Consider the following 22961-nt stretch of genomic DNA (forward strand, 5'->3'; position numbering starts at 1 on the left):
CAGTTCGAGGATTGGCAACCCTTGATATTGGTTCAGTTAACCAGAGTTGGTGAAACCGGGCCTATGGAAGTCACCGAAACATTTGTCACATCACAAACCAAAGTTTGTAAAAAGAATTGAGTGCTAGCATAAAGTTTTGGCAATTCTGAGTAGCATTTTAACTGCTGCCTATGTAGCTGCTGCATAATTACAAGTAATTCAGAAAAAGTAGTTGTGGTATCGTAACCCTTTATTCCAGAGCCTATACAAAATAATCCTTCTTCGTCGTTGCCCGAACTAGAATGTTCTTGCCACGTCGCGCTCGAGCCTAGGCAGCAAATCGTCTTCCTTCACTTCACTCATACAACACAACACAACATATGTCCCCCCTTTGAAAATATTTACAATGGGTAACGCTCGGGTGGACGACGATTTCGTTGAGAGCGCCGAGGTGGAGGACTGGCAGCGTGACTGTCTTCGTTCCTGGGATACACCGTGGGTGTGAGCTGACCTGATGAACCGGCTGGATCCGTTGAACCAGACGGAGTCGGCCGGGAGGCGGACAACCGTGAAGCATTCCACGTTCGTCCATCGCTCGTCCTGTATGTCGCCGGGCCCACTTTCTCCTGAATGCGCAGTGGAGAACTAAATGACGATGAACCTTTGGGCTGGCTTCCCGGGAGCCTAACCCTGACAAAATCGCCACCTTCGAACGCCGGCTGCTTAACCCTGTTTCGTGAGTCGAAGTTCTGCTTCATACGCTTTTGATAGTCTTTGACCCTCGTCCGCAGCTTGGTCATTTCTTCAATGATGTTACCCTCAAGGCAAGAAAATCCCACGACGTCCAGCCGCGTCCTCATACGGCTCCCATGTAACAATTCTGCAGGCGAAAGCTGTGTAGCAGCATGCGGTGTGCTCCTATAAATGCCGAGAAACTTCGGCAAGTCACAAAGTATGGTGCCTTGTTCTGAAGCGCTAAGAAGTATGAAGCCCTTCAGCACCCTGTTGAATCGTTCTATTTGTCCATTGGACTGAGGGTAGTAAACCGAAGACTGGCGATGCTGGATGCCTCTGTCTTGTAGAAAAGACTTAAATGCATGTGATTGGAATTGACTGCCGTGATCAGAGACGATGATGTCTGGATACCCTTCCCTTGCGAAAAGTTGCCGGAGAAATGCGATTACTGTATCCGTCGTGACATTTGGCGTCGTTTTGACCTCAGGCCATTTGCTGTAATAGTCCACGGCAGTGATGGCGAAACGGCATCCTGACGGTAAGTTGCTGAAGGGTCCAACCAGGTCGATTCCAACTTGTTTCCAGGGTCCGGAAGGAAACGGTACGGGTTGCAGCGGCGCATGTCTTGTAACGGCTGTTTTATCCGCCGTGCTGCAAATATGGCAAGCTCGAACGTATTCGTCTATCTCCAAGTCCATCTTTGGCCACCAGTAGCGCATGCGAATCCGTTGCTTCGTACGTACTATTCCTGGGTGTGATTCATGACCCAGACTGATGATTCGCTTCCGGAGTGCTGTAGGAGGTACTACTTTTTCTCGGTGTTGCTCAGTGGCATGCGCGATAGTGCGTCGGCCACCGTGTTGTCCTGCCCCTTCTTGTACTGAATTTCGTAATTGTATTGCAACAACCGTGCAGCCCATCTGGCAATCCTCATTGGTTGACGTCCGTAGCCCTGAGTCGACAGCAATGTAACAAGCGCTTGATGGTCGGTCCGCAGAAGGAACCGTCTTCCAAATAAGTAGATGTGCCATTTCTCGCAGGCCCAGAGGCATGCGAGAGCTTCTTTTTCGCCTGTAGAGTAGGCCTCTTCCGTAGAAGACAAGGATCTTGATGCGAAGCATACTGTTCTGAGCCCTTCAGGATGTTGCTGTTGAAGAACGGCGCCAAGCCCGCAATTGGAGGCGCCAGTCGTAACGACCGTGGGCAAGGACGAATCAAAAAGCGCTAACGGGATGCAGTCCCTCATAAGTAACTTGACACTTTCGAAAGCATCTTGCTGCTCAGAAGTCCAAGTGAACGGGACACCGTTCCGAAGGAGTCGTCGTAGCGGCTCTGTCACAGAAGAAAAGTGTGGAATAAACTTCAAGTAATAACTTGCAAGGCCCAGAAACGAACGAAGTGCTGATACGTTCTGCGGACTGGGTGCCTGAATAATGGCTTCCAACGTATCCTGCGATGGCTTCAACGTGCCGTTAGCTATCCTGTGGCCCAAGAACTGTACTTCCTGAACGCCAAATATGCATTTCTTCTTGTTGAGACGTAACAGTGAGCTTTCTAGCCGCTGGAGAACCATGCGGAGATTGTTGTCATGATCCCTGCGGTTTTTCCCAAAGACAAGATTGTCGTCCAGGTAGTGAATTGTTTGTTCGTTCACAACCCTTTAAGACAGTAGATAACATTTTCTGGAAAGCTGCTGCCGCCGAGGCCAGGCCAAAGCAAACCCTCTTGTAGCGGAAAAGACCCTCGTGAGTGATGAAAGCGGTAAGGTTCCTGCTTTCTTCGGCCAACTGCAGTTGATGATACGCAGACGAAAGGTCCAATTTCGAGTAGAAATGAGCACCAGCTAACTTGTGAAACAGATCGTCTACGTGCGGAAGTGGATGGCTGTCCACAATGATTGCTTCGTTTGGTTTCCGTAGATCGACGCATAAGCGCAGTTCTCCGGTCCTTTTCCAGACGACGACGATGGGAGACACCCATTCGGACGCGTCAACCCGCTCGATGATGTCCGCTTGCTCTAACTTTTGCAGTTCCTCGGATACCTTCTGTCGGACTTCTAATGGCAGCCGTCGCAGTTTTTGCTGCACAGGAATCACTGAAGTCTTGACAGTAACTTTATGAGAGAACCCTCTTGCAAGTCCTAACCCGTCGGCAAATAGACGTGGAAACTGATCTGGGACAGTGCATTCCATGCTGTCGTCTGACTCAGCTTGTACGCGAGAGCATCTCAGCTGTGCGACATCCAACTTGATACACAGTGCATGAAGGGCGTCAATACCCAATATTGGAGTTCCAGACTTTACGACGTAGAAAGTGCAGGCTTTCGAACGTTTGGCGAAGCTCACCAAAGCTGTGAACGTTCCGTGGACAGGAATAACTTCATGTGAATAGGACTTGAGCTTAACTGCAGAATGTTCGAGCGGCAGGTGCTTGAAATACTGCTTGTATAAAGTAATGGGCAGCAAGGAGACTGACGATCCTGTGTCGACTAACATCCTCAGCAGAATATGGTCGACCTCAACTTGACAGAAGATTGCTGAAGGTGTTGCAGATGTGACGGCAAATACTGAGGCGTCGAGCTCGCGCACCATCTTCCGTTGCTTCGTACTTGAGCGGCAGACGGATTCGAAGTGGCCCTTCTTGTGGCACTTGCGGCATATTTTGTCCTTGGCAGGGCAAGAGGGATGGTTTGCCTTGTGTTTCGCCGATCCACATCTGAAGCACTTGGCCTTCACTGGAGCGGAATCATTCTTACGTATTCCTGCTACTTGCGAAGAATGAACTGGACTCGACAGCAAAGCCGATTCTCGTATGGCCTGTTCGACTTGCCTTCCAATTACCAAGGCAGAGTCCAAGGTCAGGGAAGGCTCCAAGAGGAGACGATCCCGTATCTCTCTTCGATCAGTTTTCTCAACAAATTGATCGCAGATCATTTCTTCGGTGAGGCTCCCAAAGCTACAGGTGGAAGCGAGTTCCGTGAGAGCAGAGACATATTCGTCCACAGTTTCTTCAGCAAACTGAGCCCGCGAACGAAATTTGTAGCGTTCGGCAGTTCTGTTGACGCTCGTCGTGAAACGAGTCCTTAGCTTTATGACCGCAACGACGTAAGGATCCTGAGGAGGAGCAGTATCTCCAGCAGACGCGGCATCAGGTTGAGGCGAAGTTGTAGCCGATCCCGTGCTCCTCTGAATAGAAATATCCGGCAAGTGACGATACTGCTTTTGGCCTTCCGCGCCAAGACAGTTTAGCAGGATAGAAACTTTGCGTTCACTGGGGAAAGAGTCACCGCCGCAAGCCGTAAGGTAAGTTTCGAAGAGTAAGTACCATTCCTCCCATGGTATTGACGGCTTACCAGGAACTGGTAGAAACTGTGGTGGAGGATGCAAATTCATCGCAGCGGTTCAGCGTTGAGCTTCGACTGCGCCAATATGTGGTATCGTAACCCTTTATTCCAGAGCCTATACAAAATAATCCTTCTTCGTCGTTGCCCGAACTAGAATGTTCTTGCCACGTCGCGCTCGAGCCTAGGCAGCAAATCGTCTTCCTTCACTTCACTCATACAACACAACACAACAGTAGTACAAAATTTGAGGGTACTCTACTCTATCTTCCTCTGCATGGTATTGAAAACTGTGATGATTCCAAGTGCTCATCGTCCTGGCCCAGATTCTGTAGCAGATTTATCAGCCATTTGTGTTCCTATTTGTGGCACTGTGGCAAGCTAGTCACTCCACCCACATACTAGCATTCCTAGGTTACACGTACCATGTGGTTGATATACGAAGAGGGGAGTCAAGTCCTGTAGATCGCATAAACAAAATACAGAAACCGACACTGAAGATTTTTGTTTAAGTTTAATTTGTACAAGGTTTCGCATGGAGGTCCACGCTTCCTTAGGTCCTACCTGAGGAAGTGTCGGTTTCTGTATTTTGTCTGTATCATGTAGTTATAAGAGTGGTTTTAACCACCTCACAGAAGTTGCAGATGCTGTTCATCAACTTTATTTTGAGATGGACAGAGAGTTTCATTGCCTGGGGCGGTACTCTACCCCATAGCTGCTTGTGGTGTGAGGAAGGAAATAATGTCTGATGGAGTCCAAAATTGCCAAAAGAGCTTCGAGAGCAGGCATTCGTGGGCTCGATTTAGCTATAGGCCAAGAAATTTTAGAGAGAGGGGCAGGAGTGCAGATTATTGAGATCTCAAAATGGCAGTTTGGAAAGCTCAGTAGTGTGGGCAATGACAAAGAATATACTCTGGATCTTCTACAGCACTGCAGTGACAGCACCTGAGAGAGTCAACTTGCCTCATGTGGTAATGACACTGAGCTGTAAATGCCCCATTGAGTCACAGTGCACCACATTGGCGAGAAGTGTTTTGTGGCATCCAGAAACCAAGCTCTGGGCCAACATTCCTCAGTCTAGACGGGACGAAAACGTCAGTTGTCCATTGACAGGAACACTATTTAAACAATCCATTGATATGTTGGTGAACGAGATCTGCTTTCTACATGACCAGTAACATTCCTTTGCTATCTTTCACTGTGATTTAATTAAACGCATCCCTCATGTGACGGCGTTCCCGGCACAGTTTTACCTTGCTAAACCACTTTCGCGGCGCTTATCAAACATAACATTAGCGGTTCTTCGTAGGCCGAGGCCGAGGAAAGCAAGAGACGTTTCCATGATGTTTACCGTGATGTACGTGATTACCGTCGTGACAAATGGTCGACACAGCAGTTTTGCGGTACGTTTTATATGTTGCCTATCGTGGACATTTTTCGCTACCAGATTGCCTGTCCAAAACAGCTACGACTGCATAAATGTCACTTCACCAATGAATTCCTTCATAAGTTACACGCGCGTGTTAGCACACAAAGTCGTTACAGGTCTGAAAAATACCTGACGAAATCGGCAGAAGAAACATATGCTTTATTAGAGCTTGCAGTGATTATCCTTTTTATGCAGCACATCACGCAACACCATACAGCTCCGTCGTTACTCCATTTTCTATAATAGCCTCGTCCCCAATGGTAGCCGAACGGCCGAACCTCTGAAGCGTTGTTTTCCTAGTATTCATACGCGTAGTTATTTACGCCTCTAACTTAATTAAATTAATGAATAATTGAGAGATACATGCTGAATACCACACAAAATTACATAAAGACTCGTTATTCTGGAGTGTGACCTTCTTAAACACTGATTTTCTCACGTAAAACCATGCTTAACACTGGACTGCATAGACCAATTGTGATTTATTTTGACAGCTTGAATTCTCCTTCACCTGATGGACATCACAATTGGCACAATTCCCAGCACTATTGGCTTTAATAAATATATCTCAACTTGATTGGCATTACAATTGGCATTAATAAATATATTTTCACCCGTACTTTTTGTGTATGACCCTTCTTTGCATGTCTCTGCATGTTATAAGCGCGCGAAGAACACCCTGCACACGCGCCGCGCGGGGAAAAATACGCGCAGCCCTTACAAAAAGATTGATCACCTTTCTACAGGAAGTGGGTAGAACATTAATCACCCAGCCATGAGACTGTGTATAGAAAGTATCCAGACTGTCTATCACCCACGTCACCTTTTTATGGGCTATTGGAACACACCTTCCTGTAGAACGTCTACCGACAATTTGGTGACTAAAAATCTACCCACTGTCTGGCCAAAGTCTGCCCACCAGGGATACCCTGGGCGGGCCACGCCCCTCCATTTCTTCTCCGTTTTCGAAATTTGTCGTTCTAAAAATGATATTGCAACTGTACAGGCGCACAAATGTGAAAGATGTGAGGCAGTTTACAGACAAGTGCGAGCTGCACTGCAAACAATATTCCCTGAAAAAAAGAAACCTGGAAATGCATGGCAGCTGTATTAATTGTGAACACCGTGAAAAAGACTGAGAAGTTTTTTCGAGATATACGACACAAACTTGTGAAATTCACATGTCGCTATATTCCTACATTACGTGTTAACCTGAGCTAAAAGATGGGACCGTGTTCTTGTTGTTTAATGGCTAACCATTATTATGATTGGATACTGTATTATAGAAACACGCACCAGCCTGTAAAAATTACTGTCTGTCATTTCATGAAATAGTGTTTGGCCTGTATTATTATCAGACACCCACACACCTGTTATGTGTTCATAAAGCAATATATTCACTGAAATGTACAGTGCAGTAACTTTCTCCAGCACAGCTGCTTGGAATGGCTCCTGAAATCAGAACAAAACATGAAATTAGGAACATTGAGTGTAAGGCATACGAAAAGACAAGACATATTTATGTATTAACTGAAGTGCTCAACACACAGTTTGAATCTGTGCACTTTGAAAAGCACAATGCACATACGTGGACAAAGTATGTGAAAGCACAGAAGTATTTCTGTTGTGCCCTGTAGTATTCAGCTTATCCTAACGAACACATGCAGAAGATGCAAGGAACAATACCAAGACTCACAAATAGGGCCTCAAAAGCACAATGATTAACGATCAAAAGTATGAAATTTTGGGAAATGTGGACCAAATAGAAATAATCAGCACCAAATTGCAGACTAAGAAAGGGCTAATGGGATACCTACCTTTCAACTTTACCCCAGTTCGCAAATGAGTGATAGAACGCAAACAGGCATGCTACTTAAGCTTGATTACCATTGGGTTAGCGTTTTGTCACTGTCCAAGGGAAGAACAATGCCTGAGAAGTGTAGTACTGATGACCCTATAAGAGAGAGAGAGATGTACATAAATCTATTGCAGTGACTGCAAATGCTTTGAGAGCCCATGTTGCAGCTGCAGCACAGATTCTTGTTTTGTGACAGCATACTTTCTTTCAGTTGCACAAAACAGAAATGTGTTTTACACAAAGAAGAAGAAATGACCACTGCAAGGTGCCAATAGCAGTAAAAAAAAGAAACTTCCAAGAAATGGAAGCACTCATACCAATAGCAGAGGCGTGGTGTTGGGGGTCCTCACTCCACAGCTGTCTGGCCAGCTTTGTGCTAAGAAAGATTGGATACCTCACTCAGTAATGCAAACAGTTGAACTCTCATATAATAATCATCAGACACAAGAAAATATGCAACATTAAACAGAAACTAAATATATAATAAAAAAATAACCATAAAGCATTGTGCGCTCGTTACTGCTTGCAAAATTTTTCTCTGCACTTTGCCGTATCAATGACAGACAGGAAACAGAGACAATGGAGAAAATCGCCTGTGATTGCCTAGTTGCTGCCTTTAGAACTGCGTGTCTGAACTAAAGTTCATACACCCTGCCCTGACACAACCTTCAGACATCAATCATACTATACATTGACCTTTGACATTTTCTTTTTCATGTGTGTCACCAAGAAATGTGTCATATTATCACAGAACTCTCAGAATCAAGACGGTGCATGAGAACTTACAGTGTGGAACGAGGTGCAGACCTCATAATCTTCATTAAAATATGCACAGACCGGCTTCAACACAAAGATATGTTTTCCTGGGCAGCCATGTTCATCACGGGAGCCCTATATGGGCTGCAGGAACTTTCTTGCGGCTTCCATTCCAGTCTCCTTGGGTACATGACACAGATACGTTATGCATAGACGAATGTATTTGGAAGTGCCTTTGATAGTCATAAAGGTATACTTGAGCAAGTTGAGATAGCTTGCATTCACAGAAGAGAACATATTCGTTTACTGCTCGCTTCTTGTCTGTATACGCCCAGACCCTGTTTGGTAATAAAATAGAGAAAGAGATAAGTCCACGAAAGTATTAAAAAAGGGCGTATAGAGGAATATGCCTGAAAAGGAACAGGTGTCGTCTGCGTCAGAGTAAAAGCTGTGTAGCAAAAAAAGTATTGTGCTGCTACACTATCACTTCATGCAAACACCGCTCAGCTAACGAAACGCGTCACAACATTATCGCGTACCCTTCGCCAGATTTTCGTTAAACTCAGAGACGCGCAAACGTTATTCTTCCCATTCAAAGCGGGCTGTTCTTGCTGGTGTGCCATCAGTGCGGTGCCGTAACTTGATACCCATTCACATCAGGCGATGTCGTCGAGCGCTTTTGGTGCTAACAACGAAGATATACTCTAGCGTATACGGAACAAGGAAAAATACGTCTCGGCAACTCTTTTACCAATATTTCTGCTACTGTTTAATCCACATGTTTGTTTCATGCATTCTGTGTAGAGCGTTGATATTTGCCTCATAAATAGTGCAAACACTTAAAATTATATGAACGACGGCTGTACACAATGGCCTCATTCGATCAACGTCGGTTAAACTAGATCAACGGACCCTCGACTTGGAAGTGTGATTCAACTCTCTTTCGACAGCACTGACAAGCATTTCTAAAATAAATCTTGCGTCCCGAATTAACATTCTTAATAAAAAGGTGTAAGGGTACTCAATCTCGGTTGAGCGTTCAATCTCGTTATCCGGCGTTGGTGAACCCCGGCCTATTTCAAATGTCCACGAGGATGAACGCACACCCATCCACTAGTTCCAGAATGTTACACATTGCTCATTTTAGTGGTTTGAGAAGAAAGTTTTAATAACATGCATGGCTGCGACATGGACAGTGTGACAAATGAGAACACAGCGGAAGGCGACAACATTCCGTTGAAGAAGGCGTCATTCACTACGTATTTGGTAACACACAACGGCGGCGCATATTTCCCTTTATTCCAAAAAGCTGACAGCATAAAGGACATAATAAGAGTTCACATACCTTCAAAATCGTATTGCGAAAGCCCACGAGTGAGGCACAGCTCTGACTTTGACGATTTTGACAGTCGGGGCACGCTTGCGTTCCTCACACAGCTGCCGGTTGCTGGAGGCCATGCAGATCCAGTGCGCATGCCCAGACACATCCTCCCCCGCGAAATAACAGGAAACGTGCGTGATTTGAAAACGCGGGATCGCGCCCGCGGTGATATGCCCGTATTTTTCACGACTATTTTTTACAGTGTGCTGTTGCTTTGTCAATCTCCTGTTTCTTTCATGTCATTACGTAACCGTGACTCTTAACATATTGGTATTAAGAATTGTTCCACTTACTGTGATGCTTGAATTTCTGTGGATTTCACTGATGCTGCCCCACTGCATAAACATCTGCAGTCCCTTAATTGTAGAATTATTTGCGATACAACTGTTAGTCAGAAATTTAGTACTTTTTCTTAGTGAATATAAGATTTTATTTATTTTTCTGACGTGTCGCTTGTACAAACTCACTGCAAGTGAGCTTGCGGTCAAGGTCCAATTAACGTCACTAAAGTGTAATGTAATCAGTAACCACATTCCAAATTATTGCCATCCGCAATGAACAGCATGAAAGCGCTATTGTAGTGGTACATTAATGGTCTACCAAAAGTCTGCATACCAAGTCGTTAAAACGGCCACAGCGGTGAAAGCTAAAGGAAGTGCACAAGAGGTAGGTAGACTATCTGTATACCGGGTACAAAGGAAGGAGCAAACCATAGAGAGGTGACATGGTATAAAGGAAGTACATAACTACAGGACTACTAAAAGGTGAAAACTGTTTTTGTAAGGGAGGGCTCAGGGACAGGGGTGCCGTAGTTTAGCTATGCCGTAGTTTCTGACCGCCCCTTTACTACTCAAGTTCAGTAAAGCAGGAAACACGGTGCACGCGTGAAGCAGCGATTTGGAGTCGGCAAAAAGTGCCGTAACGGTTCCCAGTGAAGCAGCGCCGTAAAAGGAGGATTTTCAACAGCGTGGACCTCTCAAATTGTATGAATCCGTGCCAAAACAATGGATCGAGCACAGAGAGAACTCACCACGGACGGAATACAATTTTGACCCAAAGTGGGATCGTTGTTGCGAGAGCGGCAGCGTCATGACGACAGTTTACTGGCGGGTGTGATTAAGCGCTTTGCGCGTTTCCCATTTCGTTCCAGCACCGTTAGAGAAGTATAATAGGGAGGCCATTTCAGCATGGGTGACTTTGATGTAGCAGTCAGCTAATTACAGTAGTGCAACCACAGCTGGCTTCTTTTATTCTTTTATATTCCATGCTGGCTTCTTTAATATTCAACGTGCTGGACATGTTCGCTTGCAACCGCTGGCATCGAATCAAAATGTTAGCCAGAATGAGCTCATGAACACGCCGGTGTGATATGAGCAAAAATAAGGCACACGACATGCCAACTAGTTGCAATCCACCTGCCACAACAACAAGAACTGCTGTTCTATCTTGCACATTTGTCACGCACATCTAGGTATTTTTGATATTTTTGAAATGTTTTAAACATTTCCATATCTTTCATATTTAACGTGCTGGACATGTTAGCTTGCAACCGTTAACACCGAATCAGAATGTGTGCCAGTATGGGCTCATGAACACACCGGTGTGATATGAGCAAAATTAATGCGCACGACATATCAACAAGTTGCAATCCACCTGCCACAACAACAAGAACTGCTGTTCTAGCTTGCACATTTGTCACGCACATCTAGGTATTTTTGATATTTTTGAATTTTTTTAAACATTTCCACATATTTTATAGTCAACATGCTGGACACGTTAGCTTGCATTTGCCCTTGATTTTGAGTGGTGCATATAACATTGTTCATCCTTGTGGTATCTCCAACTTGCCGTGGTGAGGAGGTTCGTGTGCTTCTGTGAGTTTATGGAGCAGTCAGTAGCCAGCAGTAGTAACGCTACTGTAATTAGCTGTGAACCCATTCTGAAAAGGCCAAAGCCGAGGGGCCAGACTAAGAGGGATACATAAAAATGCTTGTACTTGGTGTGCCGTCTTTGAGTTCCTCTCTCGCATTCATGTGTATATATAGCATACAAACAAAGGCGTAAAGACTACAGGCAATAAAGTTTAATTTTCAGCCATTGCATATTAGAGTAATTGTTTATTTCAGCAGTTACAGTGTGGTTCCTCTATAATTTACAGTAGAATTCATTGTTGCTCAGTGATTGGGCGGTACCGCAGTTACAACCGCTTAACTCGCTTAACCCATAAACGGTATCGTTCGATAGGATTTCCCTGTGGAGGTATGGTGGTGCTATAGTGTAGGAGGCTTCCCTACTATACTTCTCTTACGGCGCTGGAAGGAAATAGGAAACACGCAAAGCGCTTAATCACACCCGCCAGTAAACTATCGTCATGACACTGCAGCTATCGCAACAACGATCCCACATTGGGTGAAAGTTGCATTCCGTCCGTGGTGTGTTCTCTCGGTACTCGATCCATTGTTTTAGCAGAGATTCATACAATTTGAGAGGCACACGCGGTTGAAAATCCTTCTTTTACGACGCTGCTTCACTGAGGACCGGTGACGGAACTTTTTGCCGACTCCAAATCGCTGCTTCACGCGTGCACCGTGTTTCCTTGTTTACTGCACTTTAATGTTATCTCACTTAGTTAATCAGCACATCTTTTATCCATAGAACCGATACTCTTGGTGGGAAAAACGGCTCACAAATGATTTTTTTGAACGTTTACAGCAATCGGCTACGAAGCGCCGATTCACAGTAGTCGCATAATGGGGTAACATCCGCTTTGGAGCAGACCACACTCACTCGGCTTGGCTCAGCTTGGCTTTAGTTCGCTTTCGCGAACTGAATCTCCTCCCCCCCCCCCCCCCGTATTATACCTCCACTAGCTATCGCTGTAAAACCTGGGTCATTGTCGTGTAAGCGAACTGCCGAGGATTTACGTGGGAAGGGAACGGCTCCAGTGAAAAATGGTCATAAAGCGAGGGGGATTTATTAATAGAAAAGAAAAGGAAATGTAAAGCGAGGATGTCATATGCTGTTGTTGCTGAACCAATTACATCATTAGATCGCGAGACTGTGCGACACGGGGGACCGTTCGTAATGGGGGGGGGGGATATGTTTATGAAGAAAAAAGAAAGGAAATGTCAGGCAGATGGAGGTCGGCTTGCTATTCCAAAAAAAGGGAAAAGAAAAGAAAAGGAAAAGAAGATAAGGAAAATACGGAAAGAAAATAGGCAAGGAAAGAAAACGAAAAGAAAAAGAAGAAAAGGGAAGGGGTTTCGACGCTAATGGGATAGGGTCATGTATGAGCCGAGATGCTGAGAGTTAGTCCTGGACTCCTGGACAAATGCGGGCCGTCGTCATCGGTAAGGGGACCTTGAATAGTAACGAAGACCGGCCTCGGTGGCTCAGTCGGTAGCGTGTTCGCGTTCTGATCCCGAGAGCGCGGGTTCGAACCCGGGGCCGAGGACGCCAGCAACTTGGTGGCAGTGTACAAGTTGCTTAGACACGCCGTCTTCTGCGAGGGACGTTAAATACGGGGTGCCGTGTGGTGAGCTTTCATCGCACGTTAAGGCTAGGGTCTCACGGTAGCCATCTTGAATGTACTTACGGGCTTCCTACGGCGGGGAGCCACCGTCGCGGTTTCCGTGGATGACCCCGTTATGCGTGGGGAGCTGGGGACTGCACCTTTTGACCTTAGGTCTCTCCTCTATGCTATTGTGCCCGGTGTTTATGCGTGTGTAGAAGGGACGATTGTCTCGTAAAAGTCTTTTGAAACTGTTGTGCAAGACGGCGAGTTGATTTTCGTGCTTTCGAGTAGCACGGTGGTTAGCTGCCGCGCGCATAGTATGTGACGAAGACTATGCAAAATATAATATATTTGAGATATATAAAAATATGTATCTCCAATGCAAAATGGTCAAACAACCGTCATAACAAATGGACTAAATAATTGCGGTCAGCTGTGAAGAGTGCAGTCAGCAGTGCCGATCGGTAGCAGTTTTATCTCATTACTGCTTACAGAAACAGGATTTCTTGAAATGAATTATGAAAGTACCACTTCTGTTGAAACTAGACGTTCAACTCACAGTGCTCACACAAAATGATAAGGATCAAAGGAATGGCATAAGCTCTGTCGTGTCTTCCGCGGCACCCTTTTTTTTTTTTTTTCTTTTCTTCTTGTCTTGATTGGAAAGTTATGCATCAACTTGTACAACCTCAGGAAGGTGAATTGCATTGTTGCATTTTTGGTGATACGATATGCCATGTAAAGCAGTTGACATGGTTACAGAAATAACATGTTTTTATTTTTATTTTACTAAGTTATTTAACTAACTACCACATTTTTGTGGCTTCATAAGAAGAACTATTAGCTGGGAAGCCGTATTAGTAAGGACGCGTGCATGTTCACTCGCAAGAATCAAGGACGTTGGAGATGGAAGGAACGTTTTCGGAAGCTTTTCAAGAATACAGAAGGCTTTGGACAATTTGTAATTGGGGGAAATTTATTTTTTTCAATTGAACTTCGAAGATTGCCAAGCGTACCTTACTTCTTTTTTTACAGAAATATGGTGTCCTCCACGGATAACCGCAGACCCAACAAAGACTATGCACAGTATCGCAACCGGAATAGTAAAAAAGAAAAAAAATAGAATGTAAAAATTACGCTGTAGCCCCGCCTGGCTTGATTTTCGCAGAGAAACGTAGGCGAAATCTAAGTCTACACGAGAGAGTGTCCCCAGCCTTCATTTGTTTTGGCCTTTGTGATCAAGACTGGTTGTTTTCTTTGTGATAAGACGGTTGTCACCAGCATCAATGTCAACGCGGCGAAAAGGAAGGTAAAACAAAAGGCCGGAGCACTTCCCCCTCTCCCCTGAAATACGGTGGCCTTTTCTTTGTGACAACCAAGCAGGCGGGGCTAAAGCCGAATTTGTACTAATTTGGGGGGATCTGTTGTTATCCCCTGGAGGACTTCATATTTCTATAAAAAAGTGAGGTTCGCTTGGCAATTTTCAAAGTTCAATTGAAAAAGTAAATTTGCCGCAATTAAAAATTATCCAAAGTATTCCTCAATGGTGGCAAAATTTTCCAGAAGGTAATTGCCGGAAGTCTGACAATCCTCCGGCGAGTACGTAACCAGTTAGAATTTTTTATCACCTTAGGTGAAACACCCTCCACAATATAATAAAGGAATGATGTTACAAATGAGTATTATACTCTTGGCTCGGCTTTTGTTTAGGTGTACTGATGCTAAGGAATCATTTTTTACTCGTAGCAACCATGCACAATTAGTTTCGCTATATCAACGGAAACGACTTCCACAACGAACGTTACCAAATCTGATCAGTTTTCTCTTTTCGTATGAGTATGCATGCCTTCTTTTAGGGTTACAGTACCCAAAGGTTTCTTAGACGATCCGCAGGGCAATCACCCTGCAAACGACACAAAGAGGAATTCCCCACGATCAGAGCCGTAGCGAGGCAAGTTTGCGTCCAGGGCAGGGTAAATCTGAAGCCCCCCCCCCTTTCTTCAAGTGCCGTCAGAAGCCCAGTAAACAAAGAAACGAAAACGCTTATTTGCACTGCCGAGATCGTAAATTCAAATTTCCTTCGTTCCCGCTTTGTCCTGTCCAACCAACCTGCCAGGGCCTGCCGTTCGGCGCCCCCGAGGGCGCCCGGGGCGGCTACCCCTCTCGCGCACCCGTCGCTACGGCTCTGCCCAAGATCTCCAACCTAAGTATGACTACTCTACGTTACATTCACAAACAATACACAGGGGCAAAAAGACGCGTCTTGTCGCGTTTTGCAATAAACAAGGTCAACCAGGCACGTGAAGGAACCTCCAGATTGTGTTTTCCGGGGTTCAACCACCGGTGAATTTGCGCTGTTCTTAGCATGCTTTGCAAATGTATATCAGAACGAGATGAAAATAGACGAAAATTTAGCCTATAGTTCGAGGCCTAGTCTGTACGAAACTGACTACTGATTCTTGTACAACATTGATTACTTATTCTAGGCACAACCCGGTTATGCTAAAGAGGACACTCCTATTTCCTTTTCGTATTAGAAACCGATTTGACTGACCAGTAAAATAGAAATTAAGCAAGCGCCTTCTCAGGTACACGTAAATTTTGTAACTTCACCATTCATCTTTAATAATGAAATGTTCTCTACGTGCAATTTATTATCACAACCATCTAAATGGCTAGACCCAGGAATATTATCGGGTTGGTTGCATCTAGACAAACTATGCGCGGATTAGCTTAGAGGGTGCGGATATCGAATAGAGACCTTTTACGAACAAGATACAAACACAAGATAGGAGTAAGAACAATTATATTGTGATTCTGAGATGGGCGAGCAACACGTCCTGATTACCACTCCAAAATATAAGCCGGAAAAATGTGTGCGGTAGGCAGTCTTCTTACCCAAGCAGCACAATGTACTGAAAGTCGAATGCAACAGGGGTGGACGGCATGTGTCTTATCAACGTTCTTTAGTTTCACGGTCTGTTCAAGGCCTTCCACCTACCCGTCCACCCCATTGCACTCGACTTTCAGTACATTGTGCTGCCTGGGTAGTGTGAACCTTTGCCGTAACCTGCCGTTACGTATTTAATTCATCTTAATTCCAGTAAATATGCTGATAATATTGACAAGCTAATCCAACTTTTCTTTATCGAAACCAAAAGTGCACTGCAGGTTTTGTGGAGAGCGAAAGGCACAAAGCGCATTGTTAGCCATGTGGACAAAAATAAAATAAAATCTAAATAATAATAATAATAATAATAATAATAAACACGAGGAAGATCAATACGGTTGAAAAGGAAAAAAGTTCGCAGACCGTTGGTTACAGTGACTGACTGCAAGTTCCCGAGTTCAATTCAATGAAACCAATACACTACATGAAAAAAAAAACAATGAAGGAAATGAACGACATAATTTACAGAAAGTTCATGACAGAAAATGAAAAAAAAAAAGATACAACGAAAAGTGCAGAAACAGCTGGTATAGCTGTAGCAGAAAACATCTTCTTTCGGTATTTGCCTGCGACATCTCTCGGGGAAGGCTGGGACTTACAAACCATGGTTACCAACTTACGCGGTAAATCTCGCTTGCCACAGCCCATCGGTTTCGGTTTCGCTGGGCGGTGAGCGGGTAGCTTTTAAGCATTCGGGCTCCCCTTGATACATTCCGATTACGGTGAAAATTTCAGGATTTGTTCTGTGCATAATTGTCTCTCTTCAGTGCGGATTTTGCTTTCAAACAAGCACTAGAACAATACGAAATGAAAAGTTGAAAAATCAAATTTTTTAGGTTTTCTTAGGAGTGTTTATAAATTACCTACGTCAAATATCAATAATACGGGGCTGTGGCACACTTTTTGTATCCCAGGACACAACGCTGCAAAAAACTACATAGCGCTATTTTCTTTTTTCTCCGCGTAAAACCTTGGCAACGATGAGCAAAAAATGAGACTATGGTCATGTTCCTCGCTTTATAGTAGAACAGCTGAGCGATGTATAAACAAGAGGACGCTGTAGCACATTTGTATGGAAAAAATGCTTTCCTAGGATATCAATACTTCCAAAGTCAGACAAACAGGAGCGGCGCAATCTCTTGGCAAACATGGCAGTTTTCACAAGAGGAGTGGGACTGAAGCCTTAAAGAACCCTCAGGTGGCCAAAAGCAATCCACAGACCGACCGCTGCGGCGTCGCTCATGATCTCAGTTGTCTCGCGACGTAAATTAAATAGTAACGAAGGATGGCAGCTATGACGTAGTAGAGCAACCATTCTATGATTGCACCGTTCTTATCGCGAATTCGCGTGATCATTTCCTGGCGGACTTCCTTTGCCAGATTCTAAGCAAAGGTTTTGCTTTTGCAAAGTGTTTGCCTGGTAGCGATCTGCCGAGTTCGCATTGTGTTTTCCTAGCGTCAGGAACCCGCCGGTTAGCACTTTTTTTCTTTTTTGCCAGGTCGCGATATGGCCTGGCACCGCGTTGCCCTATTGTATTCTCTGTCGTCACATCCGCATCCCGAGAGCCAGCATTGACTCTGATTGGCCCGCATTATACCCGCACACTGAAGTCGGAGGGACTCTGACCAGAAGCAGTGGGAGCTCTTTCGTACTAGCAGTCGATAAAGCACCCAAAAATGTAATGCATGCGAAAATGCATGCATTACAACCCCACGGCTTCTCTAAATTCGGATTTTAAACATTCGACTTCATCGGAGTGCGGCACGCCTAGCATCAAACCAAGAAAGCATACTTCGAAAACGACTTCTAATTAAACTGTGCTGACATATGTCTGAAACGTCTGGGGAAAACCATATGAAACATGTGTTGCATAGAAACTTCCATCAGTGCATCAGTGAAATTGGCTAAAACGCCTCACGTGGCCATGGAATACCCTTTCAATTCCTTTCATGAAATGACATTTATATGTTAATATGTTTTTGTTATAGAGTCTCAAAAAGAAAAAATATACCCTGCATTGAACACCTGCAGTAGGTTTTCCGGTTGCCTTTCAATCTGTGCACGGCGTTCCGTATGGTTCCGTATCCGGTCAGCTGTAATGGCTGCCATATCACGAGCTTGTGAACTTGTGTGATTCCCGGCTCATCTTGCCGTTTTCGGGTCATTGGCTTGGTGTTGGAGTTGTTCGCCATATTCTGAACGTTTGACTTATCATAGAAAATGTTTAAAAATTGGGCTGTTCGGTGTAGCATACTTTAAAAGCGATAAAACCCCCGTGCCGGGGAACAAGTCAAAAGACGACACTGTGTGTTGTGTCGTCTTTTGGCTTGTTCCCCGGCACGGGGGTTTTATCGCTTTTAAAGTCGCTTATCATTGCAGCGCATTCTTCTTGATCTGCTGTGAAGCAACGAACCGCAACGGCAGTCACTCGCATCAGCGAAATTGTGTCTCCTGCATCTCAAAGAAACATCGGGACCTGATGATGTACTGCAAATGCTGAGGTTGAATCCTTTGAACCTTCACCTAAAGAAATAAAGTGTGCTCTCGTGCGGTCCTGACGGAAACGTACACTGTAAATTTTTTCACACCTTTAAAGGTGTGCGCTATGCACATTCAATCTGGTTGCGTAACATTGCATCTCCAGGATGATATTTTACAAAATTCGGAAAGCATTACAAAAGATCAAGTGTCCGTGCAAATCTTGCGTTCATTATGTCTTGGATATCGTAGATACGAGCTAATGTATATATGCATCGCTACCGATAATCGAGCACGTGCAAGTGTCTACAATACTGTTGAACACTGTTGAGACGTTGCAAGACTGCATTTTTGGAGGACAGACAACACTCGAGTAAAGAAAATTTGTGCGAAACCGTGCTCCATTATGATGTTACCAAAATTACACCTGAAAAGGCGTGCGCCATGCACGCTATTACACCTTTAAAGGTGTGAAAAGATTTAGAGTGTAGTTTCAGCAAGTTATTTTCCAGTTCCAAGTCTACGCTCTGGAAACCATGCAAGTACATCCGATCGTTCTCGTAAACTGTTGTGTAAATGCTTTCTTATGCATCCCACAGAGCGCTCCGCTTCATAGATTCATTTATACTTTATGTGACCATTCTGATGGCTTCTTACTAGGTCATGCCGCTCTGACATTGAGATGACTGAGGGTCGTGGTGGCTGCACCTCTGCTTTCGAAAAACGAAACCATCATACCACGCTGTGCTTACTGGCTTTGTATCGAGTCCGACAAATCCGACGACCTGGACTGCCTTTTCCACGAAAGTTTGAAATGTAAATGAGTGTTACATTGGTTTCACATGTCCCCACCACATATCGAGTATTTTTGATACTATAGCACATATAGCGTGAATTATTATTCAACACCTAGTGTGGCAAGCTCGACACCAGCCACGCAATGCCAACAATTGTTGGGGAATGAAATAATGAGCCCCTTCACAATAAGCATCGAAGTCCTGTGGTGTCCAGAAAGGTGAAGACAGCCTTGAGGGCAGAGCGTTGGTGTGCTGGATGTCTGCCCAGTGTGGCGACATGGTGCATGTGCCGCAGGGTAGCACTGCGGATAATTTGGACCACCTGGGGTTCTTTTGACGTGCACCCAAAATCTCCTACATACGGTGCTGGAAACAATGTTTACCTCCCCTACATTGCTACCGCAATCGGCTGGGATAACAAGGCATCGTGCAGCCACAAATCCAACAAAAGAAAAAGAATGCGCGCGCTTCACTATTGCACCACTGACATGACGCAGCAGCCCAGGGAAGAGGTTTTTCTGACCCCGAGATTCGAAGGCTCTCTTGCATTCCAGAATTACGCGCTTCATTTATATTTTTTGTGTAACTTGGTTAAAGGGACTATCGCATCCGAGAACGTATGTATAATGCCGATAGGGTAATGTTCGTCACCGCTTCAGAGTCAATTTGGCCAAATTTCTCTTCCGAACATATTAAATAAACGAGTTTTAAAGGGACTATCGCATCCGGGAACGTATGTATGATACCGATAGGATAATGTTCGTCACCGTTTCGGAGTCAAGTTTGCCAAATTTCTCTTCCGAAAACAGCTTAAATATTAAGTAATCGAGTTTTAAAGGTCCGCATTCCATCTGCAGCCAACAAGATGATGACGTAAGCCAGGCACACGAATGGGAGCGCAGCGCAGGCGATTGTCTCCGAGATCGTCTGCTTGGCGTTCGCATCGCACTATACTAAGTGAAAACTCCTCGGTAAATACGCTGGCTTTCGCTTACCAGTGTGAGTGCAGACGTAACCATGTTACGTGAAACAAGGCGTTACGCTCCTGACTGTACGAACACGTTCGACACTAACCAGAAACAACGTTCCGCGAGCCGGTAACAGAGAAGACGCCGTTCCCTAGCATTCCGCCTCGCTCGCCCGCCCGGCCGCCTGTCTGTCGGTTGCCAAGGCTACCAAGGTCCCTCCGGCCGCTCCGTGATTGGTATTCTCCATGTCATAGGGCGCGCAGTGATTGGCCTCGTCCGTGTGACGTTTCCGGAGAGGGAACCCCGGAATGCGTCGTCTGCTCTAGCGAAGTTTTATATCAAACTACACAGGAACAACGCTGCCAATTCGCGTCGGGTTTTCGGCGTTATTATCAGTGATGAACGCGGAGTAAAACGGCACTACAGTTTCGGAATCGACTGAGATGGATGCGATAGTCCCTTTAAAGATTCGCATTCCATCTGCAGCCAACACGATGATGACGTAAGCAAGGCACACGAATGGGAGCGCAGCGCAGGCGATTCCCTCCCTCCTTGGTCGTCTGCTTGGCGTTCGCATAGCAATATACTAAGTGAAAAGTCCTCAGTACATACGCTGACTTTCGCTTACCCGTGAGAGTCCTGACGTAACCATGTTGCGTGAAACACGGTGTTAAGCTTTTGGCTGTACGAACACACTCGACGCTAACCAGAAACAACATTCCCCGAGCCGATCACAGAGACGACGCCGTCCCCTAGCATTCCGACCCACCCGCCCGCCTGTCGGTCGTTCGCCAAGGCTACCAAGGTCCCTCCGGCCGCTCCATGATTGGTCTACTCCGCGTCAAAGGACGCGCAGTGATTGGCCTCGTCCGTGTGATGTTTCCAGAGAGGGAATCCCGGAATGCGTCGTCTGCTCTTGTCAAGTTTTATATCAAACTGTAGAGGAACAACACCACCAATTCGCGTCGGGTTTTCGGCATGATTATCAGTGATGAACGCGGAGTGCAGCAGCACTACAGTTTCGGAATCGACCGGGACGGATGCGATAGTCCCTTTAATGTTCTCTTTTCTAGTAAAGATGCTTCCGATGAGAAATAAATGTACGTATCGTATCGTTCTTTCGAACCTGTAAGCTGAAGGTGGTAAATATGAGGTGGCACATATCCCTCGGGACAGAGATATCCTTACAGGCTTCCACGCCAAATGATCTAGAGGTGCCGCTCAACCCCCTATATTTGTACGACAAATTGGTTCCCTATCACTTGGGGAGTGACGGAATGTAATTCGTTTCCTGAGAAATGAAACATTAGAAGATATGCCCTATTCAAAACTGCGGTGTTTCGCGAAGACCTTATTGCCTTGCTAGGGCGCTACTGCCAACCTCTGGGGCTCTGAGAGCGTTATAGGCACAGAGTAACGCATAGGCGGCGCTGCAACGTCTTGCGTTCCGCACACTCTGCGGTAGGCTCTGTCGGAAGCTGTAGGGGGCGTAGTTGGCGAAGTCAGGTGTGCTGTACGTACGAGTGCGTGACATGGAGGGTCGCATCGGTGTGCTTATTACATCGAAGGCATCCGATCTGTCAGAAGTGGGGGAACAGCACCACCATTTTCACCACTGTGTGGCGGAGAATAGTATTTTGGAGGAGGCAATTAAACACACACACACACAAAAAAAAAAGAAAGAGCGTTGCGGCTAGTTCTGACCGATCCTTGACAAAATCCTTGCCAGTTGAATACGTTTTTCGTTGTTGAACTTTCTTAAAATCAGTCCATTTTTTGTTTTCAGCGCAATTGTTTCGGTAGTTAAAGGAGTACATAGGGTCATCCAAAAAATTTGCAGATTAAGGCGTCTGGTGAAAGTGTGTGTGTCATTTTACCGAATAATGCGAAAGCTTTTGATGTGTTCAATGAGAAAAAAACTGATGTAATAATGACACAGTTAATGACACAACAACAACAACTTTATTTCGAGATGATGGACGGGCAGTTTCATCGCCAGTGGTGACACTCTACCCCATTGCTGGTGGTGATGAGGGGAATGAAATAATGAGCCGCTTCGCAATATGGATCGAAGTTCTATGGTGTCCAGAAAGGTTAGATGACACTTAGATGACAGACACACAACGTTAGATGACACTTAGATGAGGAGGATGTTAGGTGGCGTAGTTTTTATTATAATTTAATGGCATGTATTCTGCGACACACGGTATAGGGTCTATGCACATGACGTCATTCGTAGGAGACCACAACTGTCGCCAACAGGCAGATGTGCTGCCATCGGCCGCCATTTTGTAGGTCCCATCCAAGCCGTCATCCATATCGCACTCACCGTATATTTATTGTTTCAAAGTTATTGTGCTGCGTGATTTCTAACATATCCCAGTGCTTTCCATGTTTTCGACGTTAATAGTCATCCAAAAAGTATATGGCAGCGAACGAACATAACTTCGAGGGACTTACAGTATTGCAGCGAGATGACGTCAGTGAATCAACACTATATGTTATGTATAATGCATGATAACGGCATCATTCTATGCGATGATTGGCTCTCAGTGTATTACGTGGTGAAGTTCTGATCTAAGAAATTAAAATTGTCGTGTCTCTTGTGTTTCAACTAGCGGCCACGTAGTCCTGTAGATTTACGTCATTTGCCTAGATATCGTTCTGCAAAATTTTGCTTCCACTAAGTAATACAAAAGAATGAATTTTGAAAGTGAAGGCCGTCCACCACGAAGTACGGACGTCTTTGGAGTATTGCAAGAAACCAGACATGAG

At 45.2% G+C, this 22961-nt stretch overlaps 2 protein-coding genes and 1 long non-coding RNA gene across 3 annotated transcripts; all 3 read right to left on the reverse strand.

Moving 5' to 3' along the window:
- Window positions 1-380: 380 nt before the first annotated feature.
- LOC135384307 (uncharacterized protein K02A2.6-like) lies at window positions 381-1412 on the reverse strand. The gene has a single exon (XM_064613513.1). The coding sequence runs from the start codon at window positions 1410-1412 to the stop codon at window positions 381-383; it is 1032 nt and encodes a 343-aa protein (XP_064469583.1).
- An 888-nt stretch (window positions 1413-2300) lies between these two features.
- Window positions 2301-4106, reverse strand: LOC135384308 (uncharacterized protein K02A2.6-like). The gene has a single exon (XM_064613514.1). The coding sequence runs from the start codon at window positions 4104-4106 to the stop codon at window positions 2301-2303; it is 1806 nt and encodes a 601-aa protein (XP_064469584.1).
- A 3202-nt stretch (window positions 4107-7308) lies between these two features.
- On the reverse strand, window positions 7309-9540 carry LOC135383077 (uncharacterized). The gene is made up of 4 exons (XR_010419653.1): window positions 9443-9540; window positions 8128-8435; window positions 7659-7717; window positions 7309-7437 (listed from the first exon to the last, which is right to left on the reverse strand). It is a non-coding gene; the product is annotated as an uncharacterized LOC135383077 (long non-coding RNA).
- Window positions 9541-22961: the final 13421 nt, after the last annotated feature.

Source organism: Ornithodoros turicata, chromosome 2 (assembly GCF_037126465.1).
Source record: "Ornithodoros turicata isolate Travis chromosome 2, ASM3712646v1, whole genome shotgun sequence".
Lineage (NCBI taxonomy): Eukaryota > Metazoa > Arthropoda > Arachnida > Ixodida > Argasidae > Ornithodoros > Ornithodoros turicata.

What these genes read in the sequence shown, in the direction of transcription:
- LOC135384307 (XM_064613513.1), bottom strand. Translation starts at nt 1,412, where the DNA reads ATGGACTTGGAGATAGACGAATACGTTCGAGCTTGCCATATTTGCAGC.
- LOC135384308 (XM_064613514.1), bottom strand. Translation starts at nt 4,106, where the DNA reads ATGAATTTGCATCCTCCACCACAGTTTCTACCAGTTCCTGGTAAGCCG.